Consider the following 19,938-nt stretch of genomic DNA (forward strand, 5'->3'; position numbering starts at 1 on the left):
TTAAAATTCTGCTGATGTTATTTTAACTTAAAAAGGATTTTTCTCAATGTTTATGTTTCAGACTACACCCCTCCCTGGCTACACTTGCATCAGAGTTGGTGACAGTTTTATGCTTCTGAAACGTTCTTGGACTGTTCTACAAATCCTTGCCAGGTTTTGACTTATTACACCAAAATAAGATTCTTGTTCAGAAGTTGTTTGCCATTTCTTAAAGGCTGTTTTTAGGGGAACGTACACTCCAAGCCCATGCCCATGCATTGTCATACTCATAGCACAAAGCTAGACCTAAAATGGCTGCTTGTTTTGTGTTTTATATGGTCAACTTAAATTAGTTTAAATATGTCCACAGACTTCTGCAGGGTTCATTTTGCACATTGTCTTTTGTCTGTTTTGTAAATTGGTTAATTTTCTTCTCTCTTCATCTCATCTTTCTCTAACACATACAAAGACTGATTCTTCCATTTTGATTGCTTATTTATTTTTATTTTTTTTGGAGAAAGCATTTGAATTATTGGTTGGGCACTTAAATAAATAGTGTTCTATAAGAAATACCCCCTTGGTCTTCTCTTTTCTGTCTGTTTGCTGCCACTTTTTAGTATAAATTAAATGTCAGTTTGTGAATTTGTTAAAATACATATATTTTTTATAAAGTTAATGATTTGCAAAATTGCCAGTTCTACGGTTTAGAGAAAAAAAAAAAAAAAACTAGAATACAGTAATGATCCTGAAAAATTACGGTACACCGCTGGAAACCCTGCTGCCAGTATATTACTGTTAATTTACAGAAAAGCTGTAATTCTGGAAACTGTAAAATTACAGTACACTGCTGGAAACCCTGCTGCCAGTATATTACCGTTAATTTACAAAAAAGCTGTAATTCAGAAAACTGTAAAATAACGGTACACAGCTGGAAACCCTGCTGCCAGTATATTACCGTTAATTTACAGAAAAGCTGTAATTCTGGAAACTGTAAAATTACAGTACACTGCTGGAAACCCTGCTGCCAGTATATTACCGTTAATTTACAAAAAAGCCGTAATTCAGAAAACGGTAATAAAACTGTAAAATTACGGTACACTGCTGGAAACCCTGCTGCCAGTATACTACCGTTAATTTACAGGACAATTTTTTACAGTGGATGTACAGCTGTTATCAGTGAATGAGAACTCTTTAGTATTTATCCTTTTAATTCATAAGACAAGGTGTGATGTTGAAGATATTTTTAATGCATTATTATTTTTCATTTATTTAAAGAATAATTTAACAAACATTAATGTGTTCTTCTTTTATTTATATTAATATATTTCAATATTAATAAAAAATTTATATAATATATAATATTGATTTTATATAATATTTTTAATTATAATTGTATATAATCAATAAATAATTTATATATAATATTAATATTATGTCATCATTATTAGCATTATCATTAATATTATCATTATGTCATCATCGTTATCATTATTATTTATAAGTTACAAATAATATTATTTATAATATACTCACTGTATTTTGTGTGTGTGTGTGTGTCTTTGAACTACCACTCTGTATGTAATATGCTATTTAAATAAACTTGCTTTGGGTTAGAGTCATAAGGGCGGGATTTTTGACTAATGAGATTTCACAGTGGGAGGCGCCTCTAAAGTAGTAATGAAGAGATGGAAAAAATGCCCTGTTGCTTGTTACTTGTTGCAGTCATGTCTGATTTTGAGCGAAAGCAGTAGGAAAAAAACACCGAAAAAGCATTCAAGGGTAATATTTCTGTCTATTAAAATGGTTGATGTCATCTCAAAAACCTTTGATTGTTATTTCTGATAAACCGAGAAACCAAAACTTTTGCATGGGGCCACATTTGTTGCAATCCATACTGAGTTTAATCCTAATGAGAATAACTGATATTCATTGTCTTTTTGGCAGCTGCACACGTGGTTGTCTGGTTTAACATGATTCAGATGTATTGGAGATCACATGAGGCCTCTGAGAAGAAATATGTGGGCTTATTCTGAAGAAACGCAGCATGAGTCAAATGTGCATTGATGGCAATCTTTATTGCAACAGTGTGAAGTGTAACTTAAGCTTAATTCATGAGCGAACAACTGCAGAAGAGAAGACAAACCGCATCTGTATCATACAGTACACAGCTGACAATCACGTAGTTTGTTGCTCTTACTAGTAGACTAAAACATAACAGGGACGAAAACTATGATGAGATAAGTGATGTATCCAACTTACTCTGACTGTAGTCAGCATGAAACCCAGCAGATATTTGAATTCCCAGTGCATGCAGCAGAGAGATCATAGCGGCCTGATTTCAGAGCTTGTTGATGTTGGTGTGAGAGACTGGACTCACTAAGAGAATCAAGAGACTATTTATTTCCAGATTTCTGCTTATTTATAAGGCCAGGGGACATAAGGACTTCTCAAACTGATGGGGAATCACTGTAAATCTAACAGAGATGCTAGTTTGAGCACACATAAGGGGGAATAAGCTCTCTAAATTCTCTAAATTAATTCAGTTTTAAAATTGGAGTTCATGTTTTTAAAACGGAACACCTGTGTGTCTCAGTGGTGTCATTTTTTGTATTTAATTTTATAAAGTTCATTCAAGGTCAAATGAGTGCTAATTATATGAAAACAATTTTGAATTGTAATAGAAAGTTGTAAACTGGAAAATACTATAATTGTAGTAACATTGGACTTTTCAACAGGTCAGACTGGTTTTTGATGCTTTGTTATAAAATCTACAATATCCAAATGCCATGCTAAATTCAATTAGCATTGAACGACCAAACAAGTATGCTAACTATATGTTCATTTCTTTTTACAGAAACTGGTGTGCGTATGTGGTGACCAAGACTGTGAGCTGTGTGGTGGAAGATGGAGTGGAGACTTATGTGAAGCCTGACTATCAGCCTTGTTCCTGGGGTGCTCAGTGCGCCCGTGTTGTAGTGTAAGTGTTTCCCTTTTATCCATGTTGGACTGTTGTTTTCTCTCTCTAAAATGTTAAATCTCTGATTTATCATACCTTCCATAAATTATACAACAGTTATCAGTATATTCAGTATACAGTAGATTTACTGAATAAAAAGTGTCGTTTGTGTGCCTGTCAGAGCATCAAGCCCAACAGATGTCTTCTTCAAAACATTGAGTAATCTTCTATTTTATGTTGCTTCATAAAAGGCTATAGCACTGCTGGAAATTGTATCATGGTAGCATGGTAGCTGGTCCAAAACGAAACTATGGTAGCTGGTCCAAAATGCTATTCAGTGCTTCAAGCTGGTACACCATTTTGGTCCAGCAACACACCAGCTACCTAAAGCAGTATTTCTCTGTAACAGGTGGCTAAGACCAGCTAATTACCAGCCTGGGCTACTTAGAAGCCAGCTAGCTTAGTCAAAACAAAATAGTTGCGAAATTGTTGTCTCTATTGGTCAGTTGCATCAGTTGTGTTGCAAAGTTGCAACATAGAGGGACACTTAAGAGTGGGCCTAGAGCCCGGGTCTGTAGTGGTGTGTTTTCTGCGTTGTGTCGAAACGTAAGACAGACTGCAAATATTCCATCAGATCCTCATTTATTCTAGATAGCACAAATGGAAATATATGATAACTTGTGCAGCATATAAACCAGTGTGCGGCAGCAATGCACGACACTGAGAAGGAGAGAAAATGACAGATATAAAAAATAAAGTGAAGAAAAATAAGATGCATCACAGATGGGCTCGAAATCACAATCATACAAATATATCATGTGAATAAATCTGTAACACGAAATACAGCCCTAACTGAATCACTGCAAAGTGCGCCAACCCCCAAAGTCAGCAGGGTGGCAGGAAACCCCAAATATGGTCATGGCAAATGGAATCACATAATCATTTTCTAAATACATCCCTGCTACAAAATCAAATTTAGTACAGAGCTTACAAACACTATCTTAGTAGTCACTATGTCTCTAATGTGGATTTTGTGTTCCAGTTTAAGAACTTACGAACGGCTGGTGCAACCCAACCGTAATGTTTACACAAACAGTATAAATGATGTAACTTGCTAACATAGGCAGCACAATAAACAAAGTCTGTTTTGGCTTGTGACCTGAAACAGGCCTAAGAAGTTGTGTACCATTTGCTGTATATTATTTAGCTAAATGCTGGTTGTATATTACTTTACCATGTCATCTAAGTACATCTATATTATGTATCTGTTTGTTGATATAAACATGCACCTATCAGACTTCAAATCAGTCAGAGCACTTGAGGTAAAAGCAAGTCAGTTTTTCTGGTCTTTATTTAGTGCACTTTAAATAAGGGGAACCATTATGTACTACACCAACTAACTTCAGCCAGGAAACAGATGTTGAAAGCTATCATATCATCATAACATTCATAGACACTAGAACATATACCACATCACATTTTACTGGAATTATGAGTCAATAAAGTCTAAGACATACTAAAAACATTGTGTTTACAAAGTAAACCTAATGTCAACAAATGGAGATAAACAGAATGTAGTTTGAGGATAGCGGGATTAGTAAGTGTGTGCATTTGTGAGGTGGTTTCCAGTTGCTGGAAACGTACTGAACTCCAGCTGGAAAAGCTTAATCCAACTCCTTTAGATTCAGCACACACATACACACACACACCAAAATGTATGGAATGAGGTGGCACACCATTCCAAGCTCTACAACCAGCAGGAACCACAGGAATTAGGCTTAAAACCTACTAAAATACCACCACTTATTTTTACACTCACTTGGTAGAGAATGGTGACCCCTTTTTCCCCTCTTTTTCTTCTCACGGGGGTCATGGAACAAACAGAGCGTAGAGACAAGAATTAAATGGCTTAAGAACTGTAACCAGAAGTCCTGGGGAAAAAAGAAATGCTGAAATTTTCCTATTCCACCTTTTAATGGTGCTGATGTACAGGTTTAAGGCTGTTTTCAAGGATGTTTTACTATATATTTATAGTTTTTCAAAACCCTTAACCATAAGTATTAAACTTCATCAGATAGATTTATTGTTTCTGAATGATAAAACATAGAAAAAGATCTCATACATTGCATGCCATGTCTAAGTATGTGCACTGTTTATACCATAATCCCGCCTTTCATGAAACAAGTTTATACAGCTGGCGAGCATATGTCTCTGTGGCAACTAGCAAAAGTCACATGAATGTGCTGAGAATTAATTTTGAAACATATATGGTATGTATGTCTTCATCCTTTCTTAGACCTAAAGCTCAATCCAGCGTTTCTTTTTCACGCATATTTCAGTATGTGTTAGTCTCGCTCTGGCAGCGATGAGCAGAAAACTACTTTGTTGACTAAAGAGTGTTACAACACAACATTGTTCTCAGAAGGGATCAGTTTGTTTAAAGTGAGAGACTGTTTGAATATATTAGACGATATACAGAATGATGAATTGTAAGGTAGTGCATGTATCGGGCCTGGATAGTTTTAGTTGTTTGTATTGATTGTATTGATTGATTGTCTCATTGTCTCAGTCCCATGTATTTCACAATTCAAACGAAACGTTGAAAGTTAGGAAATTCTTGGCAAGATTTATTGCAATAGTGTCCAAACTAGTACATTTCAAGTTTTCATTCAAATGTTTTTTGTGTGTTTTATAGGTACAGGACCTATATGAGGCCCAGATACAAGGTGGCTTACAAAATGGTAACAGAAATGGAGTGGAAGTGTTGCCATGGATACAGTGGAGAAGACTGTAATGAGGGACCAAACGGGGGATCTGATACTCAGATCTCAACGAGTAGACCTTGGCCTAGACCACAACCAGGACAAACTGGAACTAATAACGGGCATGGACAGAGCGGAGGGAATGGTAAGCCAATGTATTCTCATAGTCCTCAGACTGTACTGCAAATCTTCTCAATAAAATTTTAACAGTATGTTGGACCAAAAAGTCTCTCACTGACTGTTTTTAATTTTGGAGGATACCAAAACCCATTGGTTATATTTGGATGTCTTTGTTGGCTGTAGTTGCTCACACAGACAGTTGTCTAAAGATGTCTGGCCTTGTTGATGTTCTTGATACTGCTATATCTGCATCTTCTACATCTTTCAAGCACTGTTAAATATTCAAATATAACTGAGGCATTGTAGAAATCCTCTGAAATATTAAAACGGGCCACTGGAGCAATGTTTTCATTGTCATGAGTTGACAAGACTGTGAATTCTGTGTCTGCCAAACTATTGCTAAACTTTAAACTTAAATTCTGTCAGTAACTACGCACCTCCTTTACATTCCAAACCCGTAAGACCTTCGTTCTTCTTCAGAACACAAATTAAGATATTTTTTATGAAATCCGAGAGTTGTCTGACCCTGCATAGACAGCAATAGAACTACCATATTCAAGACCCAGAAACAACAGTGTTCTTGTCATATCACTGATCAATCATAATTTTATGAAGCTATGAGAATACTTTTTGTCCACAATGTGCACATGCATCATGGTACTTTCATGAATGCTTGCCAAGACTGACACAGAAGAGAAGAAATTGTTGAATAAAGTCATTATTTTTGTTTTCTTTGCTAACAAAAAGTGTTCTCATAGCTTCATAAAATTAAGGTTGAACCACTGATGTCATATGGACATATGGTCTTACTACACTTCTGGTCCTTAAACATGGAAGTTGCATGTCTATGCAGGGTCAGAAAGCTCTCGTATTTCATAACAAATATCTTAATTTGTGTTTTGAAGATGAACAAAGGTCTTATGGGTTTGGAACGACATGAGGGTGAGTAATTAATGACAGAATTTTAATTTTTGGGTGAACTAGCCCTTTGAAATTACCATTGTGTTTGATCTTTGCCTAGGGAGAGGTGACAATGACAAGATGAAACAACTGGAAGACAAAATCCAGAAGTTGACCAAAGACCTAACTGACCTGCAGTCAACTCTGCGTGGCATGAATGAAAAATTCCAAGAGGAAATGCGTAAACCAGGTTTTAATAGTGGCAAAGCACCGGCTGATGCAGCCCAGCCTGAAATGAATGAGACCATCCATAACATACAGACCAAGCTTGATCAGTTGGACAACCGTACACAAGCTCATGACAAGACTTTAGTGAGCATCAATAACCACCTTGTGAATGGAAAGGGTGGAGAAAACGATCTAGAGAGTGGGGGAGTTGGAGGAAGCAGATTCAACACCTTGAAGGAGGAAATCCTCAGAGAGCTTGAACGTCGAGTGACTCTTTCTTGTTCTGCCTGTCAGTCTGGAGTGGAAGACTTGAAACAGCAACAGCAACAAGATCGGGAGAGGATCTTTGCTCTGGAAAAGCAGATTAATGCAATGGATCAGCGTCACCGCCAGACTTTAGATGGTTTACGCCGAGACCTCAGCCGGTCTCAAGGCTGCTGCGACACTGTGACAAACCTCAGTAGACGACTTAATGACATGGACAGGAAAATAAGCTCAACGTCAGAGGCCTATGACAAGCTTCAGGATCGTCTGAATAAAGAACTAGGAGGAACTGGAGGTGGTGGAAATTTTGGAGGAACAGGTGGACAAGGACAAGTTCCTTTAATGCCAGAAGACTTTTTCAATGATAATCTAAAGGACCTGGAGAGACGGCTCAACAACACTGTCCAGAAGGCAGAGGAAAACTGTGCTTATATGGAGACTAACATACGGGACTCATTCCAACAAGAGCTCAGAAATATTCGCTATGAAATCAATAATCGTATTATGGACCAGGAATACAAAATTAATGACATGGACCTTGATATTGGACTTGTTAAAGAAACTGTATTTGATCTTGATAAGCGTCTGTCTCGGCTTGAAAACACAACATCCTTTATAGACAGAAGGTTAAGTGAATGCTCTGGATGCTCAAGCTCAAGCTCAAGTTCTGGGTCTAGTCCAACCGGTGAGAGTCTGAGCCCTGGCGAGACGGTGAAGTCTTTGGAGTGGAGAGTCCTTGCAAATGAAGATGAAATCAAGAGGTTTGACACACGACTCAAGGATCTCTCGGTGTCTGGTGATTCTCTTGAAGATAGGGTCATAAACCTCAGCCATGATGTTCGCAAGATCAAAGCACTGACTGGAGACAATGGGGAACACTTTAACAGAATTGTCATGGAGATTGAGAGCTGCAACGTGTGCAGCACAGTGGAAGATGATGTAAAGAAACTCAAGAACATCACAAACCACTCCATGGACAGATGGCAGAAGGAAATGTATTACATTAAAGGTAAAATTGACTCGGGTTGTGTAGACGTTTGCTCCAGTTTGCAGGATGAGATGGATCAGTTGAGAAAGGAGGTACAGAAATGCAGTGGTCAATGCAAGATCACCCTGAATACTCCTACAGGAACGGAATCAGGAACAGGTCACCTGGATGACCCACAGAAACCACTGGATGGACACAGTGTCATCAGTAGTAATACAGGTGACCTCAGGTCAATTCAGGGAGAACTGTCTGAAGTTATCTTAACATTCAGCTCCATCAATGACACCCTAAAAGGTCTGGAGCATGTGGTTCAGAAACACGACAGTGTTATCACCGACCTTGGAAACACCAAAGACAAAATCATTTCTGAAATTGACAAGATCCAGCAGGAAATGACAGAGCACATAGAGGATAGCAAGATACGCTTTGACAACGTCGACCGAGATGTACGCCGCTTTGGGAACAACTTTGTGGTCGAGATGGGTGACTGCAAGAGGACTGGCGACGGTCTGGATAAGAGGCTCTCTAAACTCGAAGTGGTTTGTGGTCGGTTTGACTCTGTCTCAGATAATCTCCAGAAGATCAAAGAAGGCCTGAACAAACACGTGTCTAGCCTGTGGAACTGTGTCAGTGGGCTAAACAACACAGTGATCTCACACAGTGAGTTCATTGAGATCTTCCAGAACACACATCTGGATGATATCCACGGCACAATCAAGAGACTCAATTCCTCAATGGTCCACATCCTCAAGGAGTTCCAGAGCTTAACTGAGAACGACCTGACAGGTCTGACTTAAGTGCTTAAAGTGAAAGTTTAAGTTTTTAACTTACTAACATTGCAGCCTGTAAGAACATATTCTAAATGTCCAGCAACCATAACTAATATAGCTCTTATATTTTAATGGGTATCAGGGTTGTACACCATTCTGAAATTAAATTGATACTAGTTATTTTGATTCATAAAGCAATTACGTTGTTGAATGTCTTTGAATTACAATTTAGCAAACCTCTCTTGCTTTCATTCCATTTAACTACCTTTGGGGTGTGCCCATTCAATTCAACTTCACACACTTTCAATAGGAGATTATTCTTCAGTTCTGGAATTTGCAAAACCCTAGTTAAAAGAGACAAACTCTTTTAACTACTTCTTTTCTGATTATAGGTTTACCTGGACCACCAGGTCCACAAGGAGAAACAGGGCCCCCAGGTCCAAAGGGACCTCCAGGTAATGATGGATCCCCAGGTATTCAGGGCTTACCTGGGCCAAAAGGACCTCCTGGTGAGAAAACTTGTTTCTGTTCATTCATTTTGTCATGTTGGTTAAAGTAATGGTGGAAATTTACACCCAGAAATATTTTGTCAATATTAACTTATTCATGGGGCCCTTTGGAGCTTGGCTTAGCATGGATTAAAAAAATTGGAGATGATTGGAATGACATGAGGATGAGAAAATTTCATAATGACAATTAAAATTTTTGGGTGAACTAGATATTTTGTATTATTTGACACTTGTCCCATATTTTAAAATTACTCACATTTTGCGTTCTCCTATTTTCAGGTCTCAGAGGAGAGCGAGGTATGTATTTAATTTGCTTTTCTTTTTTTTAAGCAGCCATATCTTAGTCAAACACTGAGGTTATTTTGATGTGTGCCAATGACTGGAATGAAGGCAAGAATTCAGTGAGATATGTGTTAAGTGTCTGTTTGCATGAGAGTCAGCAATTTTTCTGTCTTAAGGCATGTGTTCAGTTGTTATTTGGCAGTACTGGGTCAGTAGTTGAGCCAAAGGCCAGCAGCTGATAACTAAAACTGGTTGTGCATATTATAATATAGGTATGAACTTAGGGTTAGGAACTGGTGATGTCAACAAAAGGGCTTTAAAAAAAACTGTTGTGATTCTCATTTCAGGTCTGGCCGGTGCAGATGCCAATATACAACGTCTTTCCTTCTCAGCAGCTCTCACAAATCCAATGGTTACATCCGGAACTATCGTTTTTGATAAGATCTTTGTAAATGAAGGAGGCTATTATAATCCACGAACAGGTAATATAATCTTGCCACTGACTATAAACAGTCTATTTGCATTTCTGCTTCCCAAAATATGAGGAAAGATGGAGTCATGGAAAACTGTATCCATCTTTTTTCTATTGAATACAGGCATCTTTACTGCACCACTAGATGGACGCTACTTCTTCAGCGCTATCCTGACCGGTCACAAAAATGTGAAGATTGAAGCCGTGCTCTCCAAGTCTAACTATGGCATGGCTCGGGTGGACTCAGCGGGTTACCAACCAGAAGGTTTGGAAAACAAACCCATGGCCGAGGCCAAACCTACACCAGGTTCTCTTGCTGTCTTCAACATCATCCTGCCCCTTCAGGTGGGCGACACAGTCTGCATAGACCTGGTTATGGGCAAACTGGCTCATTCAGTGGAGCCTTTAACTATCTTCAGTGGTATGCTTCTATATGAAGATATGTAGCGGTCTGATTAGCACTGAGACTAATCAGAAGACCAGCAAAACGACGGGGCTAGAAAGAGACACTCTAAATGACACTTATCCACCTGGGGTGCACATGCTGTGCATTGATTTTCCTTCAGTATCATTTCCAAATCTACGGATGTTGTTAGACCTCCTATGAACTCTTTGAACAGAGAATATAGTTTTAATTGGAGGAACTGTTGCCCTTGAAATCCTTGAAATGTAATCCTAACCCGAATTTTGGAGAAGTGTTGTAACAAATACTACTGCAGGTTTGTGCGACCATTGTTGACAATGTTCTTGTTGAAATATTTCCATTTTATATGAATCACAGGCATGAGTTATGAATAATCTCTCATGCACCGAAGACGACCGTGAGGTCTGTTTGACTTCCCATGTTTGTCACTGCACAGAAAAGTACTCTTCTGCCAAAGAGCTTGACTCACAGTCAGGGTTATATAGGTTAGGCTGATGAGTGTGGAATTTGGGAGATTTGATGAAAGGAATTCATATTTTTGCTGTGAATGTTTAAATCCAGTGCTTCTTTTTTGTTTTGAGTCAAGGGATGATCTTTAAAATTATAGTATGTGCCTTAATTTTTCAATTTTTTATATTGCAAGTGCCAAGTTTTCCAGGAGTAACATCCTGCTTTTGCCAAAGACGCTTTACTTAATTAAATATGTGGTTGGTAATGATTTCAGGAAGCTTTCAATATATTATCCAACATGACAATAAGTGATGTACTGTACATCACTGCTTTCCATGCAAACTCTGCCTCTGGAAAAGAGATGCATGCAGTGAAATCTTCATTCCTCAGGCACATGGTTCCCACAGCAGCTTATCTAACCAACAAAAATGGGCTTTTTGTACATGCATCATCCTGCATTTTGTGATCCTGTTGAAACATTTACAAAGGCATCAATTCTACTGGAGTGGAGGACCATTGCATTTCGCTCCATAATCATAATATCATAGCCTGAGCGCTCAATGGAGATTATTATCAAACAGAGTCTGTCCTTAATGTGGTTCAACAAAGTGCCTTTGAAGAATAACAACGCTTAGGATTCAGAGGGTGTCCTTCATCCACCGTTTCTTGCTGTGTGGTCTCGCTTGAATGTTTACTGTACAACAGCCCAAAGAATTTTGAACCATGTGACTTTTGCTTTTTCTTGTTTAAAACATGCTTGTGCAATTTCACAGCACGTTGAGAGAAAAGATCTCTGTGTAACGCTATGAATTTTCAGACTTCGTATGGTCAAGAATGTTGAAAATCAAGGCTGCTATCTTTTATGTGTTATTTCATTTATTATGTTTAGTTATAAAGAGAGTTCCCAGCTCATAAAATTGAAACTATGGCAGCAACGTAAGCATTAAAACATCTATTTACATGTAAAAGAGACCAGATCTAAGATTTTATAGTTCCCTCTCACAGTTTAACCTGTTACCTTGAATGTGTACATTGGCAACACGTGTGTTTCAAATAAAGATATTTAATTTTACACATTTTACTCTCTGCTGAAGTTAGTTTTATGGGATTTTGTCAAGTATATTGGATTACTGGAAGACATTCCATTTAATTTTCTACTGGCATTGTTCAAAACACTAAGCAGACTATACTGTTCATTGTCTCAAACACAATGAGGAGTGTTCTGGTACTCAAGAACCGTGAGTCTGTTGAATAGAATTCCAGTCAGTGACTGATGGTGAAAGTTTTGCCACTGTCTATGACTTCTCCATTCAACATGTAAAAAGTCCATACTGGAGTTGCTAAGCAAAATGTCAAAGCAAAATGTGATTGAAAGCATGTTCAAAAAATAGAAAAGACCCGCTGTTTCTGGTTTTTAGATGCTTATGCACAGAAACGCTGTGAAGGAGAGGAGTGCACAATACATTTCATTTTCCATGTCGCAAGCCAGATAAGTCGTTTGGAGATTGGCTTGTGTTTTAATGGAAAGAAAAACATTTCTGGGTGTCCATCCATAGTCATATGGGGATTTAGTTTATGATGAATAATGACCTCTGCTTGTCAAGTCACTGGTGTCTAGACAAAGTGTTGGTAAGTGAACCTTCTGCCCTCTTTCTGATATGGGCCACCATTGGGAGTTTTTATGTTTGTTTGTTTTTTTTTCATTTCTTCATATTGCATTGCTTTTATAACGTTAAGAACTCTAAATACAGTACATAGGGAAAATCAAATATCTATTGTTTTGCTCTTTTCTTTGATAAAGTCAGCATGAAATGGCATTCAAAATCCTTTTTAGTTTTGTAATGAAACACATTTCCAAATTAAACAGAATAGTCAATGTAAGTAGGATGAAACATTTTATTCATCAGGGTTGGATTGGATCATCCAAAGTGTAAAATGGAGATGAGCTGAACATGAAATTTCAGTGGATTGAGAGGAATCAACATTGGCATGCCATGCACATTAAAGGAGTCTTTTTAATCAGGATGAGGAGACTGATGCCTAACTTCCCCTTTGAGAAAGTCTCGACATATCCAAAAAGATTTTTTCAAATCAGTTGTATATTACTGCAACAACTAAGTCATGCATAACTTTTAACTACTAGGCTACATAGCCCATGATAATAAATTGCTATTTGGCTACTGGTTACCTTCTCTTCTCAAATCATATTCATGTTCATGTATTCATGTTTGTGGCTGAAAAGACAAGTTGGTTCTGAGGTCCAGTAAGTTACATTTACATTTCGATGACATATTATGAAGTTATTTGTTCTTTGGAATAATGTGCACTTATAAATGTGGTTAATTTCATGCTAAGTATGTTTACAGTTGTAAAGTTTAAAAGTAAGAACTACTGTACCTACAGTCACAAAAGTTACTTACATTTGACAGTGATTTCTAGGCATGGGACACAGTATTTCCACAAATTTGAGAAGAGTGCATTTTACAGTATATCAAAAACGTAGGCTTAAAGGAATTCGGTTTGTATAATTTTCCCCTAAGTAAATGTCAGACATATATTGTCAGACAGACAGGGTGTCATTAATGCACATTGGGTGTGGTAAAAGAATCCGTGTAGTTCTGGCCAGCTGTGTCTAAATGGGACTGGGTGGGAAAATGTCACGTATCCTGTTTGTCTTTCATTTATGTTCACTTCACATCTTTGTCTTCCCTTGTCTCTTTTTCTCTGCATACAGTGCAAACACTCAGGCATGTGCTCCCTACTGCAGTAGAAATGCTTGCCAACACTTCAGTATCAATCAGGGAACAATATCCCTGAACTCCTTCTCATAACTCATAAGTATTATCAAAGCACTGTAGGATAGTATGCTCACAATATTTTTTCTTTAGTACAGGTTTAGGTTAAAAGTTTAGACTAATGTGTTCATAAAAGGCTCTTATGCTCATCAAAGCTGCATTTATTTGATAAAAAGTACAGTAAAAAAGTAATACTGTGAAATATTATTTTATTTAGATATTCATTTGGTGCTCTTATTAATAATAGTTATTTTTATTATCAATGTTGAAACTGCTTTTGCTTTTTAATACTTGAATGTAAATTGAAGCAAATTGTTTTTTGTTGCATTATGAAAGTTTTCACTGTCACTTTTGATCAACTTATTGCATCCTTTACAAATAACAGTATTCATTTCTTACCCAAAACTTCTGAAAGAAATTGTATCACTGTATTCAACATTGATAATAACAAAAAATGCTTCTAGAGCTGCAAATCAGCATATTAGAAAGATTTCTAAAGGATCATGTGACAGTGAAGACTAAAGTAATAATGCTGAAAACTCAGTTTTTGGTATCACAGGAGTAAATTAATTACACTTTAAAGTATATTAAAAAAGAAAACATTTTAACAGTCATTTTAAACTGTAATAATATGTCACAGGATTAATATTTGTAATATTTTAGTATTTTTGATCAAATGCATTTTTTTAAAGAAAATATGTATATGTATAAAAAATATTATTCCTAATATTTGACTGGTAGTGTACACAAAAATTCTAAAATGAAATTTATTTTCTTTTTGATATCGCAATTTTACTGTTTTTTTTTTGTTTTGTTTTTTAAGCGGAAGTGAAGGGTTGCAAGTTGTTTTCTTCAATTTATTGATTCTTAATACAGAGGAACATCAGTAGGATATACTGTACCACCATAATTTAGACTTATTCTTTGCATATACATTAGTCTTTTCTATGTGAAGCACCATTTTCCAGTACCTCATCATGCCTTGACAATGACTACTGTTTTACAACGCTAGTTAAGTTTATCATCATGCTTCATGTCTGTACTACATTCCAGCTGTGCACCTCTCCGCCATATTCAGTGTAAAATTCCATCATATCCGTGGATGCCGCATTTTTTACCCGCAATCTGGCAGCCAAATGTGAGAGCATCCTGCAGGCTGCCCCCTGCAGAAAAGAAAAAGGATCCAGTTCGGTTTAAATCCACAACTTACAATAACCTCTTACTTCTTTGTGTTTCAGAATCAGACCTTCATCCTTACCGTTTGAAAGGGAATATATCACAGAGGCATTAAACGTATCTCCTGCTCCAAGAGTGTCTACAAGCTTCTCAGGCGGGAATGCATCTGAATGGATAATTACACCATCGGGACCCATAGCATCCGCTCCCTTTTCTGCCCAGGCACAAATTAGGGTAGCTCTAGACACACAAGAAAACTCATCTAAACAAATGGAACAGCTAATATTTAAAAAAAGCACAAACTTAAGCAGTGATTATGAATAGACATGGCCAGAATTTTTGGATCACTAATGACATCTAGTGGAGGTTTTAACACTGACTCACCCCTTTCTCAGACGACCGTAGATACCCTTCAATGCAGCAGCGGCTGAGGTAAACCCAAAGTGCTGGGCCACATCCTTACTGACAAAGACCTGAGTGAAAGCAGCCACTGATAAACAAGCTGTGTAGTGTACAAACATATCACAAATGTTTTACCTGACCTGCATATATAATCGGCACACTCAGATTTCCACAGAATTTAAATGCACTGCTCCTTTAAATCTTCTGCTGATTGCATGTTCATTTATTAAATATTTTGTTGAATTTTGTTATTATCATATATTAGGACTTCAGCTCCCAGTTTTTTAAAAATCAAAGCAAAAAAAAAAAAAAAGAAATATTTGTGGAATCCAGACCTGTGTATAGGACCTACTTATAAGTCATATATTTTGACATTTTTATGTCTATGTAATATATTTAATACAATAAAAACAATACTATTAAGCAATATTATTAACATTTTAAATGTATTTTTTTCATACGGTCACAAAGCTGAATTTTAAACAATTTGAAATCAAAATCTTTTATAAAATTATACATTCTGATCAATTTAATGCTTCCTTAAATGATCATAATAATAAAACAATAATCATAAAATAATCATTCTCACCCCAAACATTTGAACGGTAGTATACATACATTATAATATACACAAAATATTTTGAATAAATGTTCAAAATGTATATATTTAGAGTGATCTGACAGTCCAAAACCAGTTTACAAAGAACATTTGACGATGTGGTTAATCCACGTTAACAAAATGTGTTTTATTCATGTGAAGCTTGTTTTAATCATGTAAAAAATCATACCAAATCACCAAGAGGGAAGAGCTGATAGAGGGGTTCCCTGGTCTTCTCTATTTCCACAGAGATGGTGATTCTGTTCTTCTCTTCCTGTTTGCTGTTATACTCTCTCACCCTCTCAATCATCTTCACTTGTTCGTCAGCATTACGGCCCTGACAATGCATTCATAAAACAATCAGCTTTAGTTTTCTCATTATTCTCTGGAATAAAGCTATTATATTATATATATATAACCTAAATAGTGTTTCAGTGTGACTAGTGTGAACTTGGAGTGTTACTATGAAGCAAGTGAAAGATATTTGGCAGACACTCTCACCTCCCAGTGGATCCACTTGTACTGGCTCAGGTCCACCTTTGAAAAATCTTCTACAGAAACATCTGGTAAGTTTCTGATTAAGCAGAGAGAATAGCTGATGAAAGTTCTCTTGTATTTCAGACTACAACAATCAGTGTTTAAAGAACAATCAGGAAATAATAATTGTACTTTGTGTACATGATAGGTCACTATCCATTATTTTGACATGATCTGCTATAATCATATTATTAAAAACTGTTTACAGTCACAAACTGAATCAGTGAAAGGTCTGTATAGTGGAAAAACCCAAGATTATTGCCCTAGACCGGATGCCTGTCGGTTTGTATACGGTAAGCATTTGATAACAGTCATCAGTACAAATAGTCAGCTTTGTGCTGTGATTACAAGATAATTGTGATTATATACTAAACCAAAGGCGGAAAATATTTTGGAAGTTCTCAAAAAAAAAATGAAAAGGTTTTAGACTAGAGATATTATTCAAGGCCTAGGTAAAAATATGTGTTGTTTTATATATTAAAAAACAAACAAAGCAATTGAAAGTGAGGACAATATACATTCTTAACCACTGAGATAAACCTTAACCAGGTGATATTTTATCTTCACAAATCAAAAATTCTGTGAAAAAATATCACCATTCAGATTTTTTCCCCTCAGAATTCTGACTTTTTCTCAAAATTCTGAATCACAATTCTTTTTTTTTCTTTTTTTTACAGAATTCCAAATAAAAAGCTATTCGCAACTTTTTCTCACAATTGCTGGTTTATCACACAATTCAAACTTTCCTTTTCAGAATTGTGCGTTTATACTGCATCTATAAAGTCATGCGTTTACATATAAAGTCAGAATTGCAAGATATTAATATCTTTAACTGAGATTATATTATATTTTTCAATTCTGAAAAATGCCAAAACTTTCCATTCCATTTTAAATATTTGGCCATAGAATGTAGCAACTGATCTTTCAGAATCATGTAATTCTGAAAAGTCAGAAAGCCGTGGAATAAGCTAGTTAGTTAGTAAGCTTTGACATTGTGTGCTGTTGTGTGTTGTTTAATAATCTTGTATAAAACAGACATTTAATAGTAAAACATAAATTAACTGAAAATAACAAATTCCCAACAAAAATTAAGCACTCAGATTAATGCATGCAATGTCAAATTGTCATGATTTGTTAATGGCAGCTACTTTAAGTCTAAATTATTGTCAATTACAGCAGTGCCATTGCGGAAAGACTTTCTTAGATTATGTTAGAGAATGGGAAATGGTAATTTACCAGGTGCCCATCTAACTTTGGCTATGTTATGATTGTTGTAACTTTGGATGCTACTCTTACGTGTCCGAGAGCACGACAGTGCGCGAGCCCTTGGTGGGACACACCACACAACAGGCACACGGGGTCTCACCCCACGGCTGCCAAGCCACACCAGATATGTCCACCCCACGCCGTGCAAAATCCCCCACGATGAAACTAGTGCAGCAAATAGAGAGGCATTGCAGTGACCCATATGCACTACTGAGTGATTTGCGAAGAAAAACATACAACAGGCTCACAAAGCGTGCCAGAACTTTGAACCATTCACCTTTAGTGCACCCTTTAAAGGGAAAAAGCATTACCACTTTGAGCAGTTAGTATATTTTCCTTGTTTTGATGTGATCTGCTGTGACAGCCATCCTGTGAGGAAAGAGCTTCATAGTACTTACAGTACACACAAACTCGCACACAAACCTGTTCATATGCAGAATTGTACGGCTTCCTGTCGTCACACTGCTGATTACTACAGAAGCTGGAAAGGAGCATTCAGCATGCTCCAGAAGAAGAGAGATGTCAATCTTGTACATTTGAAAGTCATTCAAGATGAAGCTAGAAGAACAAATTACCAAGGAAAAGTATATCTATAAAGAATACATGTGTGCAGTGTATATAAACTTAAGTTGTGTGACGGGCAGGAAATTGTAGTTGCAGGAGTAAGAAAATTTGAGTGTGTCACATGACCCTTCAGAAATCATTCTAATATGATAATTTGATGCTCGGGACATTTCTTATTATTATCAATGTTGAAAACAGTTGATTTACATAATATTTTGGGAAAACCAATGTATTACCATTCAAAAGTCTGGGAAAAGTACGATTATTTTCAAATAAATTAATACTTTTATTTAGCAAGGATGCATTAAATTGATCAAATGTTACAGTAAATATAATTTGCTATTACAAAAGATTTTCTTTTTTCAAATAAATGCAAGATTCAAAGAATTCTGGAGAAAAAAAAGTATGGTTTTGGCAAAAAAAATTAACAGTGCAACTGTTTTCAACATTGATAATAAATATCTCTTAAGTGCAAAATCAGCATATTTGAATGAATTTTGAAGGATCATGATGAAATTCAGCTTTGCTATCATGGAGATAAATTACAATGCATATATCAAGTACATACAATAACATATAATAATTAATAATAGAAAGAAATAGTTATATTAAACTGTAACAATATTTTTCAACATGACTTTTTGTGTTGTATTTTGACCAAATACACGTCATTGCTGAAAATAAGGAACTCCTAATAATCATGCATGTATATATAAAGTATACATAATATTTTTAAAATGTTGTTGCATAATAGTAGGTATAAAAACACTTACTCAGCTACTGGTCCAGGAGCCAAGGACCCCATAAAAGCACACGGGGCCCCAAGAAGAGACAAAACTGTGCACGTGTTTGATGCATTTCCTCCCCTCTGCCATCTCTGAGACAAACACCTACCAACCAGCTGCACGTTATTGTATAACACTTGCGATGCAACATTAACTACATGCGCTTTATGGTCTGATTATGCGTTCGGAACGCTAACGCTAAAAGTGCATTAAAATAAATAATTAGCTATCATAGGCCTACATTATTATCAGAATTTCTTACCTGGTATCAGTATCTTCTTCCGGGTATTTATCAACAACATTTATGATATCTAGACACACCAAACCAATGCTGAGTATCTTTTTGTCTCCCATATTCTTCCTGCAGAACGAAATCCTGAACTATGGACACGAGACGAAAGGTCATGACGTTACACTGTTCCGCACAGGAACGGGAGAACGTTTATCTTTCAGTGAACTGGAGAGCGTAAACATGACACGAAGTCTAACGGCTTTTACCGAGTGTGGCCGAAAGTGTCAGCGCGAGCTGAACACGATGATTTCCGATTTTTACCGAGTGCAGCCGAGACTTTGCTGTCAGTTACGTTTTTGTAGTAAGTTCTAAAAACGCATTTGTTGTTTAAATATTTGAATGTACACATGATCTGACAGGCTTTCAGTTGCCCCATTGCCATGTTTTTAATATGATTTATTATTTTTGAAGACTAATAG

At 36.5% G+C, this 19,938-nt stretch overlaps 2 protein-coding genes across 5 annotated transcripts in view; one reads left to right on the plus strand and one right to left on the minus strand.

The window, feature by feature from the left end:
- Positions 1–12,180, plus strand: part of LOC127976074 (EMILIN-1) — a 33,665-nt gene extending 21,485 nt beyond the window's left edge. The window contains exons 2-8 of the mRNA XM_052580178.1: positions 2,834–2,956; positions 5,631–5,842; positions 6,839–8,983; positions 9,360–9,476; positions 9,756–9,773; positions 10,106–10,240; positions 10,355–12,180. Coding sequence (XP_052436138.1) covers positions 2,834–2,956; positions 5,631–5,842; positions 6,839–8,983; positions 9,360–9,476; positions 9,756–9,773; positions 10,106–10,240; positions 10,355–10,677 — 3,073 coding nt within the window. The 3' untranslated portion in view covers positions 10,678–12,180. The remainder of the gene's footprint in view (positions 1–2,833; positions 2,957–5,630; positions 5,843–6,838; positions 8,984–9,359; positions 9,477–9,755; positions 9,774–10,105; positions 10,241–10,354) is intronic.
- Positions 12,181–14,742: 2,562 nt separating this feature from the next.
- LOC127976075 (ketohexokinase) lies at positions 14,743–19,709 on the minus strand. Of its 4 annotated transcripts, XM_052580179.1 has the most exons (9): positions 19,490–19,709; positions 19,216–19,332; positions 18,302–18,436; positions 17,909–18,043; positions 16,577–16,649; positions 16,266–16,412; positions 15,460–15,548; positions 15,158–15,315; positions 14,743–15,062 (listed from the first exon to the last, which is right to left on the minus strand). In XM_052580179.1, exons 1-9 carry the CDS (start codon positions 19,579–19,581, stop codon positions 14,974–14,976), a joined length of 1,035 nt encoding a protein of 344 aa, XP_052436139.1. In that variant the 5' UTR covers positions 19,582–19,709; the 3' UTR covers positions 14,743–14,973. The 4 variants fall into 4 exon arrangements, with proteins under 4 accessions (XP_052436139.1, XP_052436141.1, XP_052436140.1 ...); XM_052580181.1 differs by lacking the exon at positions 18,302–18,436 and having other exon boundaries at positions 19,490–19,706; XM_052580180.1 differs by lacking the exon at positions 17,909–18,043 and having other exon boundaries at positions 19,490–19,705.
- Between the last annotated feature and the right edge of the window lie 229 nt (positions 19,710–19,938).

This window comes from Carassius gibelio, chromosome B17, assembly GCF_023724105.1.
Source record: "Carassius gibelio isolate Cgi1373 ecotype wild population from Czech Republic chromosome B17, carGib1.2-hapl.c, whole genome shotgun sequence".
NCBI lineage: Eukaryota > Metazoa > Chordata > Actinopteri > Cypriniformes > Cyprinidae > Carassius > Carassius gibelio.

Bases quoted from the DNA above. Each gene is read 5' to 3' on its own strand.
- LOC127976075 (XM_052580179.1), bottom strand. From the start codon at position 19,581: ATGGGAGACAAAAAGATACTCAGCATTGGTTTGGTGTGTCTAGATATC. The intron at 18,437-19,215 runs GTAAGTGTTTTT...TTGTTCTTCTAG, and splicing joins GCTCCTGGACCAGTAGCTGA to CTTCATCTTGAATGACTTTC. The intron at 18,044-18,301 runs GTTTGTGTGCGA...TTGCTGCACTAG, and splicing joins ACAATTCTGCATATGAACAG to TTTCATCGTGGGGGATTTTG.